The sequence below is a fragment of the Hylobates moloch genome, unplaced genomic scaffold (genome assembly GCF_009828535.3).
Source record: "Hylobates moloch isolate HMO894 unplaced genomic scaffold, HMol_V3 SCAFFOLD_11, whole genome shotgun sequence".
Classification (NCBI taxonomy): domain Eukaryota; kingdom Metazoa; phylum Chordata; class Mammalia; order Primates; family Hylobatidae; genus Hylobates; species Hylobates moloch.
The window spans coordinates 43,391,613-43,405,781 of record NW_026652286.1 but is presented as its reverse complement, the minus strand read 5'-3'; the positions used below and the strand labels follow the sequence as shown (position 1 = coordinate 43,405,781).

Genomic DNA, 14,169 nt, shown 5'->3' with positions numbered 1-14,169 from the left:
TTATTTATTTCTTCATATATTTTCTGCTTTTCCATTCAGATTGTAAATCCTCACTTATTGAAAGATCTTACTGAGCGGGGCCTATGGCATGAAGAGATGAAAAACCAGATTATTGCATGCAATGGCTCTATCCAGGTATAGAATGAAAATGAAGTGTGCTCTGCAGGGGCTGAGTTGGACATTGTGGTACTTCCTCACTCATGCTAGACAATGGAGAGAATGACTTCATTGTGTTCATCTAGGCTTTGCTTATGTAGCTCTGTTCACCTCTGCATTGTTGTGCTAGGATTGTACACATCTTTACATAACCCTTACCATCTTGTTTTTATGCAATAATATAAAAAAGTAGTTTTCAATTTTTCTGCCTCTTAGAATCAATTGGGGAGCTTTTAAAATCCTGAAGCTTAGGTTGCATTCCTTACCAATTAAATGTCTAGGAACAGGAACCAGACATCAATTTTTTTTTTTTTTTGAGACGAAGTCTCTGTCGCCCAGGCTGGAGTGCAGTGGTGGAATCATGGCTCACTGCAATCTCTGCCTCCTGAGTTCAAGCGATTCTCCTGCTTCAGCCTCCCAAGTAGCTGGGAGTACAGGTGCCCGCCACCACGCCCGGCTGTTTTTTATATTTTTAGTAGAGGCAGGGTTTCACCATATTGGCCAGGCTCCTGACCTCAGGTGATCCGCCTGCCTTGGCCTCCCAGGGTGCTAGGATTACATGCATGAGCCACCGTGCCTGGCCTCAGACATCAATACTTTTTTAAAGATTCTTCGGTGATTCCAAAGTATATCAAAATTTGGGGGATCATAGATAGAAAGACTGAAATTAAGAGAGTCAAGCTTCATTAAAAATCATGGCTGAGGACTGATAGTCCAAAAGACAGAGTCACAAATCCTGTAAATATTTGCAACTAAGAGTCAAGACGCATTTATTTGCAGATAGAGGCGTCTGGCTAAATGTTGGTCTGCTTAGCAACACAGATGAAGAGTCCTATAACAGTTCCATATTTGATGACAGAAACTGTAGCATTAGCCAGTCTGTGTGTTTTAATGAAAGTTAACCCTAGACCTAAGAAAACCTGATTTTGGATTCCAAAGGGAGTTTGGAATCCTAGCTTATTTAAAGGGTTTTATCTAATTGCTTCCCTTGATCCCTGTGAATTACAGCCCTTATTTTTTGTGTTTTCTGCAAAACTCAAGGGTCATTTATTGCTGCTTAGCTCTGACTTTTCCTTTCTTTAAGTGCCTCTAGAAGAATGAATGTTTGGGTCATAAACCAACAAAAAAGGGATGCTGAAATTACTATCACCAGATTGATATTTGGTTGGTTAGATGGGGTTTTGTTCAACTTTCTAAATAGTCTTGGTAAACTTGATAAGGATCATATCATATGATACTGAATGGTAAGGTCAGATCTGGCAGAAAGTAAAATGAAGGTCAAAGCTTGTGTCACTATTCTATTAATCATACACTGCTTTCTTTAACTGGAGTAAAGTAAACATTGGGTTTTCCTTCTTTAGAGCATACCAGAAATTCCTGATGACCTGAAGCAACTTTATAAAACTGTGTGGGAAATCTCTCAGAAAACTGTTCTCAGGATGGCAGCTGAGAGAGGTGCTTTCATTGATCAAAGCCAATCTTTGAACATCCACATTGCTGAGCCTAACTATGGCAAACTCACTAGTATGCACTTCTATGGCTGGAAGCAGGTTGGTAGAGAATATCAAGGAGTACTTAATTGCCAGCTTGAGATATTTTAGCATTGGAATGATTTTATGTTCTAGCCACCTATTAAATATTATCACCTAGAAGTTCTTTAAGTTCAAATCCAGAATGTTAAAACCAAACCCATGGTTTTTGTACCAGAACAAGGTCTTGCCTTGGATTTTCTTGTTTCTGTTAGGTTTATTTCCTTCTTAGGTTTGAAAACTTGTAGTTACCTGTGATCCTTTCCTTCCTTTAGTCTCCGTACAATTACCAAGTTGTGTTGATTGTTCCTTTGTATTATTTCTTAAATATCTTCCTTCCTTTTCTGCTGCAGTTATTCTAAACTGACCTTATTGCTTCTAGTATCTCTGCTCCCAGCCATTTTGTGTGCCTTACCACCATTCCTCAGATAAAACTTTGCACACGTCAACCCACTATTCAAAAACATCCATTGTTTTCTCACTTTATAAAGTGAAAGCCAGCTTACTTAGCTAGTCATTGCTAGCTGTAAAGTCTGGTGATTTTGGATTATGTTCTTATTCCCTGATAATGTATTGGGTATTTAAGTAGAATTATAAATTTGTTTTTTAATTTAACATTTATTGAACATCTAGTATGTGCCAGGACTGAGGATACTGAATAGAAGATGATGATCTTTATCTTTGAAGTCTTATAGTCTGTTGTTACACAGAGACACAGTCTAGCTCACTAAATAGTTATAACCTAAGGCAGACATATTGTCTTGGGCAAACCTGGAAGTCATATACATAAAAACAAAGACAAAAGAATAAAAATGTTTGACCTTTCCAAAGAGATAAGCCTGTTTTAGGAGTGAAAAGAACAGGATATTTCTGTCTGACTCACAAAGCATTTTTGAGAGTACTCCTAGAGGAGATAGAATTCCAAGTTTAAAAAAAGTTTGATCTGGTTCATGGGAATGTATTTTGTTTTATGTATGTATGTATGTATGTATGTATGTATGTATGTGTGTATGTATGTATTTTGAGACAGAGACTCACTCTGTTGCCCCGGCTGGAGTACAGCGGCGTGATCTTGGCTCACTGCAACCTCTGTCCTGGGTTCAGGTGATTCTTGTGTCTTAGCCTCCTGAGTAGCTAGGATCACAGGTGTGTGCCAACACACCCGGCTAATTTTTGTATTTTTAATAGAGATGGGGTTTTGCCATGTTGGCCAGGCTGGTCTCAAACTCCTGGCCTCAAGCAATTCACCTACCTCGGCCTCCCAAAGTGCTTAGATTACAGGTGTGAGCCACTGCGCCTGGCCAGAAATGTATTTCATTTTATTTTAATATTATTATTTTATTTTATTTTATATATTTTTAGACGGAGTCTTGCTCTGTTGCCCAGGCTGGAGTGCAATGATACAATCTTGGCTCACTGCAACCTCAGCCTCCTGAGTAGCTGAAATTACAGGCATGCATTACCCCTCTTGGGGGATGACAGGCGTGAGCCACAGCGCCTAGCCAGGAATGTATTTTAAATATTGGTGTGCAATGTCTAGTATTCTCGCAGAGTTTCTCCTAATAATTGTCTTTACTTTCCTTGTAGGGTTTGAAGACTGGGATGTATTATTTAAGGACAAGACCAGCGGCTAATCCAATCCAGTTCACTCTAAATAAGGAGAAGCTAAAAGATAAGGAAAAGGTATCAAAAGAGGAAGAAGAGAAGGAGAGGAACACAGCAGCCATGGTGTGCTCTTTGGAGAATAGAGATGAATGTCTGATGTGTGGATCTTGAGGAAAGACTTGGAAGAGACCAGCATGTCTTCAGTAGCCAAACTACTTCTTGAGCATAGATAGGTATAGTGGGTTTGCTTGAGGTGGTAAGGCTTTGCTGGACCCTGTTGCAGGCAAAAAGGAATAATTGGTTTAAAGTACTGTTACGATGATAATGATTTTTTTTTAAAATCATATATTGGGATTTTCACCAAAATAATGCTTTTGAAAAAAAGAAAAAAAAACGGATATATTGAGAATCAAAATAGAAGTTTTAGGAATGCAAAATAAGTCATCTTGCATACAGGGAGTGATTAAGTAAGGTTTCATCAGCCCTTTAGCACTGCTTTTCTGAAGACTTCAGTTTTGTTAAGGAGATTTAGTTTTACTGCTTTGACTGATGGGTCTCTAGAAGCAAAACTGAGTGATAACTCATGAGAAGTACTGATAGGACCTTTATCTGGATATGGTCCTATAGGTTATTCTGAAATAAAGATAAACATTTCTAAGTGATTGTATGAGATTAATTTTGTCATTTACTTTCATGTAAAAGTCAAATTTAAAAAAAATTTTCTATTCTTTGAGAATTCAGGGAGGAAATTATATGCCTTTTTCTTTTTTTTTCCTTTCTGTAGTAAAATATACCTCACATACAGTTTACCATTTTACCCATGTTTAAACATAAAATTCAGTGGCTTAAGCACATTCACAGTGTTATACTACCATCACCACTATTTGTTTCCAGAACTTCATCATCCCAAACAGAAACTCTGTATCAATAAGAACATTAACTCCCCCTTTCCCTCCGCTAAGTCCCTGGTAACCTCTATTCTACTTTCTGTCTCTATGAATATGCCTATTCTAGGTACCTCGTATAAACGGAATACATGTCTGGCTTATTTCATTTAGCATAATGTTTTCACAGTTTATCCACGTTATAGCATGTATCCAAATTTCATTCTTTATGTATACCACACTTTTTTTTTTTTTTTTTTTGAGACAGAGTCTTGCTCTGTCACCCAGGCTGTACGATCTTAGCTTGGCTCACCACAACGTCTACCTCCTGGGTTCAAGTGATAAGTGATTCTTGTGTCTCAGCTTTGCAAGTAGCTGGGACTATAGGTGCCCGCCACCATGCCTGGCTAATTTTTGTATTTTTGGTAGAGACGGGGGTTTCACCATGTTGGCCAGGCTGGTCTCAAACTCCTGGCCTCAAGGGATCTACTTGCCTCGGCCTCCTAAAGTACTGGAGCCTCCACACCTGGAATACCACACTTTGTTAATCCACTTATCTTTTGATGGACATTTGAGTTCTTTCATCCTTTTAAGGAATTTTGACTAATGCTCTTGTGAACATTGGCTTAAAAGTATCTATTGAGTTCTGCCTTCAATTCGTTTGGGTATGTATACAGGGATGAAGTTGCTGGAAATTATGTTAATTCTATCTTTAACTTTTTGAGGAACTACCAAACTTTTCCACAGCAGCTACATTATTTTACATTTCCACCAGCAATACAGTAGGGTACCATTTTCTCCACATCTTCACCAACAATTATTTTTCGTATTTTTGTTTTTGTTTTGTTTTGTTTTGTTTTTTGAGAGAAGGTCTTGCTCTGTTGCCCAGGCTGGAGTGCAGTGGTACCATCATAGCTCACTGCAGCCTTGATCTCCTGGGCTCAAATGATCCTCCCATCTCAGCCTCTCAAAGTCTTGGGGTTACAGGTGTGAGACACCACACCCAGCTCATATTTTTTATAATAGTCATCTTAATGACTTGACAATTTCATTATAATGTGTCTTGGTGTGGGTCTCTGAGTTTATCCTACTTGGGACTTACTGGGCTTATTGGATTTGTAGATTCAGGTCTTTTGTTAAATTTGGGTTGTTTTTGGCCATTATTTAGATAGTTTTTCTTCCCCTTTCTCTCTCCTTATAGGGACTTCCATAGTGCATCTATTGGTCGACTTGATGGTGTTCCATAGGTCTGTTAGGGGTTGTTTACTTTTCTTTATTTTTTCTTTCTATTCCCAGACTTGATAATTTCAGTGTCCTATCTTCCAGTTTTCTGATTATCTCTTCTTCCTGCTCAAATCTGTTGTTGTGCTCCTCTAGTGATCAGTTATTCTTTTCAACTCCAGAATTTTTATTCTTCTTTGTAATTTTTGTCTCTGTTGATATTCTGATTTTGTTAATAATTGTTTTTCCGATTTCCTTTACTTATTTGTTCATCTTTTCCTTTAGCTCTTTGAGTATATTTAATACAGTTGTTTTAATGTCTTTGTTGAGTAAATCCAATGTCTTGGCTTTCTCAGGGATGGTGTCTATCATTTTTTCTTGTTACTTTGAATGGGCCATGTTTTCTTTCTTTCTTTTTTTTTTGTATGCCTTGTGATTTTTGTTGTTGAAAAATGGGCATTTGACTGTTATAATGAGGTAACTCCAGTAATCAGATTCTCCTACTCCAGAGCTTACTGTTTTTTGTTTCATTGCTATGTTGAAGACTGTAGTATTCCATTTGAGACATTTCCAAACTTTTTTTTTTCTTTTCTTTTTTTAAGACAGTGTCTTGCTGTGTCACCCAGGCCAGAATGCAGTGGTGTGATCTCGACTTACCGCATGCTCTGCCTCTGGATTCAGGCAATTCTCATGCCTTAGTGCCCTGAGTAGCTGAGATTACAGGTGTGTGCCACCATGCCTGGCTATATTTTGTGTTTTTAGTAGAAATGTGGTTTCACCATGTTGGCCAGGCTGGTGTCGAACTCCTGGCCTCAACCGATCCACCCACCTCACCCCCGCAAAGTGCTGGCATTACAAGTGTGAACCACCGTGCCCAGCCCAAACTAATTTTGCAGACTATTCTTTGTCACGTATGATTGCCAAAGTCTTTGTTCCTTTAGTGCATGTTCAGTTAATGTTTTGACAGAGATATATGATACCTTCAAACTTTTTATCAAACTAAAAAGATTGGCTGGTTGCTTTTAATTGCACTGGACAAATTGGAGAAAGAAAAGGATGACTAGTGATTTGAATTCTCAACTTAAGTACTAGACCTGAACATTTCTGTTTCTGCCTTGAAAGAAACTTTATGTTCTGTAGCTGCAGAGTTGAGATTTCTGAAACCAAACCCAGAATCTCATTTTGCAAGTGCCTGAGTTACAATACAAATTGAATTCTGAGCCTTGCAGGGTGCCTTTGCTATTAAAGTGAGAATATTGACTAGGAATGAATGGGATCCTGAAAATTGGAATGGTGACATATGGGAAGATCCTGATGAAGCTGGTAATATTGAATCTCTAAATTCTGATGAGTCTTCATTGCCAGTAGAAGCAGAGATAACTGATTTACCCAAACTGATTATACCTAATTGACATTAACTGCTTTCCCTGAGGAAACTGATGTCTTCCTCTGAGATAATTGCCTTGCAGGACACTGCTGATTGTCCTCAGGACCCGCCCTGACCACCCCTCTTTGCTTCTAAACCTATAACTAGATTCACATCCCAGCAGGCCCCAAAGGTGAGGTACAAAGTGAGATCTATGAGGAGGTGTGCTACACTCAAAAAGAACTACATGATTCTTCCCATTTGAGAATGTGTGTGGAAATGGATATTAAGGATATGTGATAATGATGGAAGCAACATAAAGTTGGATCAGGCTCAATTTATTGATAGGGGCCCACAAAGCAGAGATTTTGGATTTAATATTGCAGCATGGGGGATCAAAAAGTGCCTGCTCTAGCTGGTTGGTTGGTTGGTTGAAACATGGACCAAAATTTGCCCTAAGTGAAGTTGAAATGCCAGTCCTGCCTTGGTATACTATAGAGGAAGTAGTTCAAAGGCTTAGGGAGATCGAAATGTTAGAGTGGATTTATCATTTAAAAGACCAGCTCTCCCACCCTGAGGGAAGTCTGGAGGACACTTCACCATGACTGTGAGAAGTAAATTTGTGAGGGAAGCCTCAGCATCCTTAAAGACCTCTGTGATTGCTCTTTTCTGTAGGTCTGAAATTACAGTGGGAATTGCTGCCACTGAATTGGGAAACCTAAATTCAGTGGGAGTAATTGGATCCCATGGTGCCAGGTAGAGACACTTAATTGCCAAAGGCAGGGTGGGAATGGTTACTATAATGGACAGCAGAGTTAAAGCAGCAATCAGAATCGTCTGACTTGGCCAGATGCAGTGGCTCACACCTGTAATCCCAGCACTTTGGGAGGCCGAGGCAGGCAGATCACTTGAGGCCAGGAGTTTGAAATCAGCCTGGCCAACATGGTGAAAGCCTGTCTCTACCAAAAACACAAAAATTAACCTGGTGTGGTGGCACGCATCTGTAGTCCCAGCTACTTGGGAGGCTGAGGCAGGAGAATTGCTTGAACCCAGGAGGCAGAGGCTGCAGTGAGCTGATATTGTGCCACTGCACTCTAGCCTAGGTGACAGAGTGAGACTCTGTCTCAAAAAAAAAAAAGTCTGACTCACAGAGATATGGTTTGGCTAGATGATCATGGAGTTCCTCGAGGTGAAAAACATGGGGAATCTATTAAATTCTAACTTGATCTATATAAGCAGAAGAGTTTTAGGTTAAGTGAACAAGTCTAATTTGAATAATAAAACCGGAATTATGGCCCCTCAATCAATTCCCAGATTTGAACTGGTTTACAGACCCAGAACCCCTCGAATGAAAGGGAGACCAAGTCCCCTTGAGGAAGGATCCCACTGCACTATCAAAGATATATACTGTTAAATCTTTCTCCCAGCCTTTTCCAGAAGGATCTATGGCCTTTTACTAGTAACTACATTGGGAAAAAGAGATAATCAAACCTTTTGAGGATTACTGGACACAGACTCTAAACTGACACTAGTTCCAGGAAACTAAAATGTCACTGTGATCTTCCAATTGGAGTAGGAGCTTATGGAGGTCAGGTAATCAATGGAGTTTTACCTCCAGTCTGTCTCACAGTGGCTCCAGGGATCCCTGAAACCATCCTGTGGTTATTTCACTATGCAGTTCGGGAATGCGTAATTGGAATAGATACACTCAGCAACTGACACAGAGAACCCACCATATTGGTTCTCTGACTTGAGTGAGGGCTATTATAGTGGGAAAGTTCAAGTGGAAGCCACTAGAACTGCCTCTGCCTAGGAAAATGGTAAACCAAAATCAATATTGCATTCCTGGAAGGATGCCAGAAATTAGTGCCACCATCAAGGTCTTAAAGTATGCAGAAATAATTTCCACCCCATCCCCATTCAACTCACCAGTTTGGCCTTTGCAGAAAATACAAATTTTGGAGAAAGACAATGGATTATCATAAGCTTAACTGGGTGATGACTCCAACCAGAGGCAGTTCTACTGCTTGAGCAAGTTAACACATATCCTCATACCTAGTATGCAGCTGTTTATCTGGCAGATGCTTTTTTCTCCATACCCCTTAGTAAAGACCACCAGAAACAAGTTTGTTTTCAGCTGGCAAGGCCAGCAATACACCTTCACTGTCCTGCCTCATGGGTATATAAACTCTCCAACCCTATATCATAGTTTAGTTTACAGGATTTTGATCAGCTTTCTGTTCCACAAGATACCACTCTGGTCCAATACGTTGGTGACATTATATCGATTGGACCTGTGAGCAAGAAATAGTGACTTCTCTAGACTCATTGGTAGAATACTTGCATGTTAGAAGGTGGGAAATCTCACTAAAATTCAGGGCCACCTTCTACACGGGGCAATTTCTAGGCATCTAGTGTGAGGCATGTCGAGATACACTTTCTAAGGTGAAGGATAAATTGTTGCATCTGTCCCCTCCTACAAGCAAGAAAGAGGCATGATAGTGTACCTCTTTGAGTCTTGGAGGTAAAAAATCATGGTAACCATTTCCAGCTTGGTTATGGCAATTGAGTGCCTCCACATGCCACTCTGAAATTTAATTACTCCCACTGAATTTAGGTTTCATTTGGAGCAGCACACTGGGGCATGCTACTCCATCCTGTTTACCAAAAGCTGCTAGTTCTGGGGCCCAGAACTAGAGAAGGCACTGCCACAGGTCCAGGCTGCCAGGGAAATTTCTCTGCTACTTGGGCCATCTGATCCATCAGATCCAGTGGTGCTTGAAGTGGCAGTGGCAGATAGAGATGCTCATTGGAGGCTTTGGCAGACCCCTGTAAGTGAATCACAGGACAGGCCCTTAGGATTTTGGACCAAAGCCCTGCCATCATCCCCTGTGGATAACTACTCTCCTTTTGAGAAACAGCTTTTGGGTTGCCTTAGTAGAGACTGAACAGTTAACCATGGGCCACCAAATTACCATGTGATTTGAGTTGGCTGTTATCTGACTCAACTTGCCATAAAATTGAGCATGCACAGCAGCAGTCCATCATCGAATGGAAGTGATATATACAAAATCAGGCTCAAGCAAACCCTGAAGGCACAAATGACCATGAAGAAGTGACCCAAAAGCCCGAGGTCTCCAGTTCTGCTACATTGCCTTTTCTTCCCCAGCCTGCACCTATGGCCTCATGGGGAGTTCCCTATGATCAACTGACAGAGGAAGAGAAAACTCAGGCTTGTTTAGTAGATGGTTCTGTGCAGTGTGCAGGCACCGCACCCCCTTTCTGGGACATTACCTGAACACTCTTCCCTTCTGTAGATGATAAGGAGCTGTGGAAGGTTTTTTTTTGTTTTGTTTTTGTTTTTGTTTTAATTTTGAGACAGAGTTTCGCTCTGTTGCCCAGGCTGGAGTGCAGTGGCTCGATCTTGGCTCACTGCAGCCTCTGCCTCCTGGGTTCAAGCGATTCTCCTGCCTCAGCCTTCCGAGTAGCTGGGACTACAGGCGCACGCCACCACACCGGGTTAATTTTTGTAATTTTGGTAGAGACGGGCTTTCGCCTTGTTGGCCAGGCTGGTCTCAAACTCCTGGCCTCAAGTGATCTGCCTGCCTCGGCCTCCCAAAGTGCTGGGATTATAGGTGTGAGCCGCTGTGCCCAGCCAGAGCTGTAGAAGTCTTTTAAGCAGGGGTTAGCTTTTAGGTAGATCACATTGGCTGTCATGGGAAGAATGGCCTGACTATGGGTTTGGTTCCAACTTTGATCTGGATCCCAGATCAGGGCTTAGTCTGGTCTTTGGGTCAGACTTGGGCTCCAGTGCAGGACCCTGTCTGTGTGCCTGAGGTCAGCATGGAGGCCTCAAAATGTGACCTGTGTTTGGCTGAGTTTGGGTTTCCCAGGGTAGGGTCTACTCTGGTCTTTGGGTCAGACTGGGACCCTGAAGAAGACCTGGTCTGGGTGTGTGTCAGACTGGGGACCCTTGGGCAGGACCTGACCTGTTTGTGTGGGCTAGACTGGACATCGCAGGATAAACCTGACCTGTGTGCCTGTACAGCTTGGGGATCTCAGGAAAGGACCTCACTTGTGTTTGGTACTGACTGGACTCTAGAACCCAGCCTGCTACCTGGATTAGACTGGAAGCCTCAAGGATGACATGTGTATTAGGTCAGAATAAACTTCATGTCAAGCTTAGGCTATGTTTGGGAGAGACTGGGCTCCAGGGAAGTGCCCGCCTGTTTATTTGTTTCAGACTGGGTGTTGTTCAGACAGGGCAGGTTGTGGTCTGTATGACTTGCTCTATAAGACTCTGTTAGTGAAGCCCCATACATCGAGATGTTAGTTGGGACTTCCTCAGGAGTTGGGAGGAGGACAGAGAAAATAAACCAAGAAGGATAAATAGGTAAATGCAATTTTATTACTGGGGGTGAAAACAAAGAGCATTCTAAAAATTTAACAAGCAACAGTTGACCAACAGGGAACCTGCCGTTGAGCCCATAATCTGCTGAGGAAATTCGAGCCTGTCCCTGAGTACTGCCTGCTTATCTATTCTCAGAGATCATAGCCCCAAATTCCCAAGTTAGTAAAGTCCCTCACCCTGGCAGTTTCCAGTCTCATGTTCTACAGCCTCTTTGGCTTCTCCCCAGCCTTCTGGGCTGTTTTCTTTCCACAGAGCATCTTTTCTACATGTTGCTGGATCTCCCTAGTCCTCACCCCATAAATGACAGGATTCAAGGCTCCTGGAAGCAGCAAGTATATGGCACTGAGTAGATTCTGGACATCCTGGGATACAGTCTTGGCTACTCAGAAGGTGATGGAAGTGGAAAGACCAGAGAGGTAGATGGAGAGGATTACCAGTAAGTGGGAGCCACATGTGTGTAAGGCCTTGGCTTGGGCTCCCCAAGAAGAGATCCGGAAGGCAGCATAGATGGTGTGGGTGTAGAAGGCCCCCAGCAGGGCTAGATCAGAGGTTACAGTGACCAACCACATAGCCAGCCCCAGCCAGTTGTTGAAGGTCAGATCTCCACAAGCTACGCTCAGCAGTGCAGTGTACTCACAGGTGAAGTGTCGAATCACTGCTGTCCGGCAGAATCGGGCTTTTGCAGTTAGTACCACCAAGGGCACTGCCACTCCCAGGCTCTGTGTCAAGGCAAGAATGGCCAGCAGTCCCAGCAGCTGGGAGGTCATCAGGTCAGAATAGCAGAGTGGGTGGCAGATGGCCACGTAGCAGTCCAGGGCCATGGCCAGAGGAGGTTGTAGTCCAGGAGGAAGGTGAAGTAGATAAAGAACACCTAGGCCAGGCGGCCATGCAGCGATATGGGGTTAGCATAATATGCAAAGCCCTCCAGCTTTTAGACATCACGGCTGTGGCAGCACGAATGTTGACAGCCAGGAGCACAGAGATGAGCATATGCGTAGGCTGATGCAGATTTTGCCGGGCAACCACCGTGTGGATGACCAGGGCATTGGCAGAGATGATGGTCACATAGAGGAAGACGAGGCAGGACTAGGAGGGGCCACCACTCTCGAAGTCCAGGGAAACCCACCAGGAAGAAGTTGGTGCAGGAGATGTTGAAGGTGCTTGTATTTCCATCCTCACCCATTAGCTTTGGCCCTGGGCCGGCACCAAGAGTGGGGATCAGAGACTGTTAGAACAAAATGGCCAATTTTAAAAAGCCTATTCCTGTTGGAGACACTGAGGAATTTGTGATGAAAGCCCACTTCTTCATGTATGTATTCCTTTGGGGCACAGATAAGTACTAAGCCAGGTGTTGTGGGAACTACACAGTTGAACAAGACAATCTTTGTCCTCAGGGAGCTCTTGGCCTTATGTGTGTGAAATGTAAACTTACAAGATACTTGTTTACTTGTGATGTTCCTTGCTCAGTAAAAGATTAGGAGGAGAAGTAGGTGTAGTATACACAGGGGAAAAAGAGTGACAGCCAGAGACAAAACAAGAAAGGTTAAAAGAAGACTCTTGATTTAGAGGAAGAGAAAGTATTTAAAGAATCTTTGATCCAAGGAGCCTGGGAAAGCCCAAGTGGGGCTTAACAGGGAGAGAAGAACCAGCCGGGAATGATGGCATCACTTGTGTGCTTGGGACACACTGTGGCAAGGAGAGATGGAAGTTGCTGAGGAAGAATTCTGGTCTTCCTGGATCACAAGAAACAGGCTGCAGAGACTGCTTCCTTCCTAAGTCCTTGTAGATTGGCTGTGGTGCCTCCTGCCTGGCCTTGTCCTCAGTGTCATGGATGATGAGTTTGCTTTCTTTTCAGAATGTAAGTTCCAGGAGGGCAGGGATAATAGCATGCTTCTGGTGGGCTCACTGGAGCTCCAAGCACAGAGCCACCATAGAGGCGCAGGACAGGCTTGAGAATTGCTTGTTGAGTAGGTGTGTGAGGAACAGGAGGAAGACAGTAGGAGGCTGAATATTTAATTGGGATCTTACAGCAGTTGTTTCAAAGCTTTGGCCAGGGGTCAGGACTCTTCTTCTACATACCTGATACTCCACAAACAAGGCAGCATTCAAGAAGCTTTTTTTTTTTTTTTTTTTTTAAAGAGATAGGGTCTCGCTATTTTGCCCAGGCTGTTTTTGAACTCCTGGGCTCAAGCAACCCTCTTGCCTCAGCCTCCCAGGCATGAGCCACTGTGCCTTGGTCACTTCAAGCATCTTAATCTCAGCAGCAATATGAAGAGTTAGCGTTTATTCAGTACTTGCTACATGCCAGACATGGTTCCAAGTGTTTTCCATGTGATATCTCTTTAATACTTGCAGAAACCCTAAGAGACAACTTTAGTTGTCCCTTTGTATCTGCGGGAGATTAGTTCCAGGACCTGCTGTGGATACCAAAATCTGAAGATGCTCAAGTCCCTTGTATAAAATGGTGCTGGGAAAACTGGATATCCATATACAGAAGAACGAAACTAGATGCCCTACCTCTCATCCTATACGAAAATCAAGTCAAGACCTAAATGTAGGACCCAAAACTATAAAACTACTAGAAAAAATATAGATCAGGGAAATGATTTAGACCTTGGTCTGGGAAAAGACTATGAATAACCTCAAAAGCACAGGCAACAAAAGAAAAATAAGCAAATGGGATTATATCAAAAAGCTTCTGTACAGCAAAGGAAATAAATAATCAACAGAGTGAAAAGACAACCTACAGAATGGGAGAAAATATTTGCTAGCTATTTATCTGACAGAGGATTAATATCCAGAATATATAAGGAACTCAAATATTTCAATAGCAAACCCCCACAAAGCAATTGATTAAAAATGAGCAAATGATCTCAACAGAAATTTCTCAAAAGAGGAGATAAAAGGGCAATAAGTATATGAAAAAATGCTCAACATCCCTAATCATTAGGGAAATACAAATCAAAACCACAATGAGGTAGGCTTTCACCCCAGTTA

General features: G+C 42.3%; 1 protein-coding gene and 1 pseudogene across 2 annotated transcripts in view; one reads left to right on the top strand and one right to left on the bottom strand.

Annotated features, from left to right (window-relative positions):
* The window catches only part of RRM1 (ribonucleotide reductase catalytic subunit M1), a 45,071-nt gene extending 41,119 nt beyond the window's left edge, over positions 1-3,952 (top strand). For both annotated transcript variants that reach the window (XM_032166812.2, XM_058446938.1), the window contains 3 exons: positions 40-135; positions 1,518-1,706; positions 3,273-3,952. In XM_032166812.2, the coding sequence (XP_032022703.1) occupies positions 40-135; positions 1,518-1,706; positions 3,273-3,461 (474 nt within the window). In that variant the 3' untranslated portion in view covers positions 3,462-3,952. The remainder of the gene's footprint in view (positions 1-39; positions 136-1,517; positions 1,707-3,272) is intronic.
* A 7,420-nt stretch (positions 3,953-11,372) lies between these two features.
* LOC116476156 (olfactory receptor 52B2-like) lies at positions 11,373-12,355 on the bottom strand (annotated as a pseudogene).
* Positions 12,356-14,169: the final 1,814 nt, after the last annotated feature.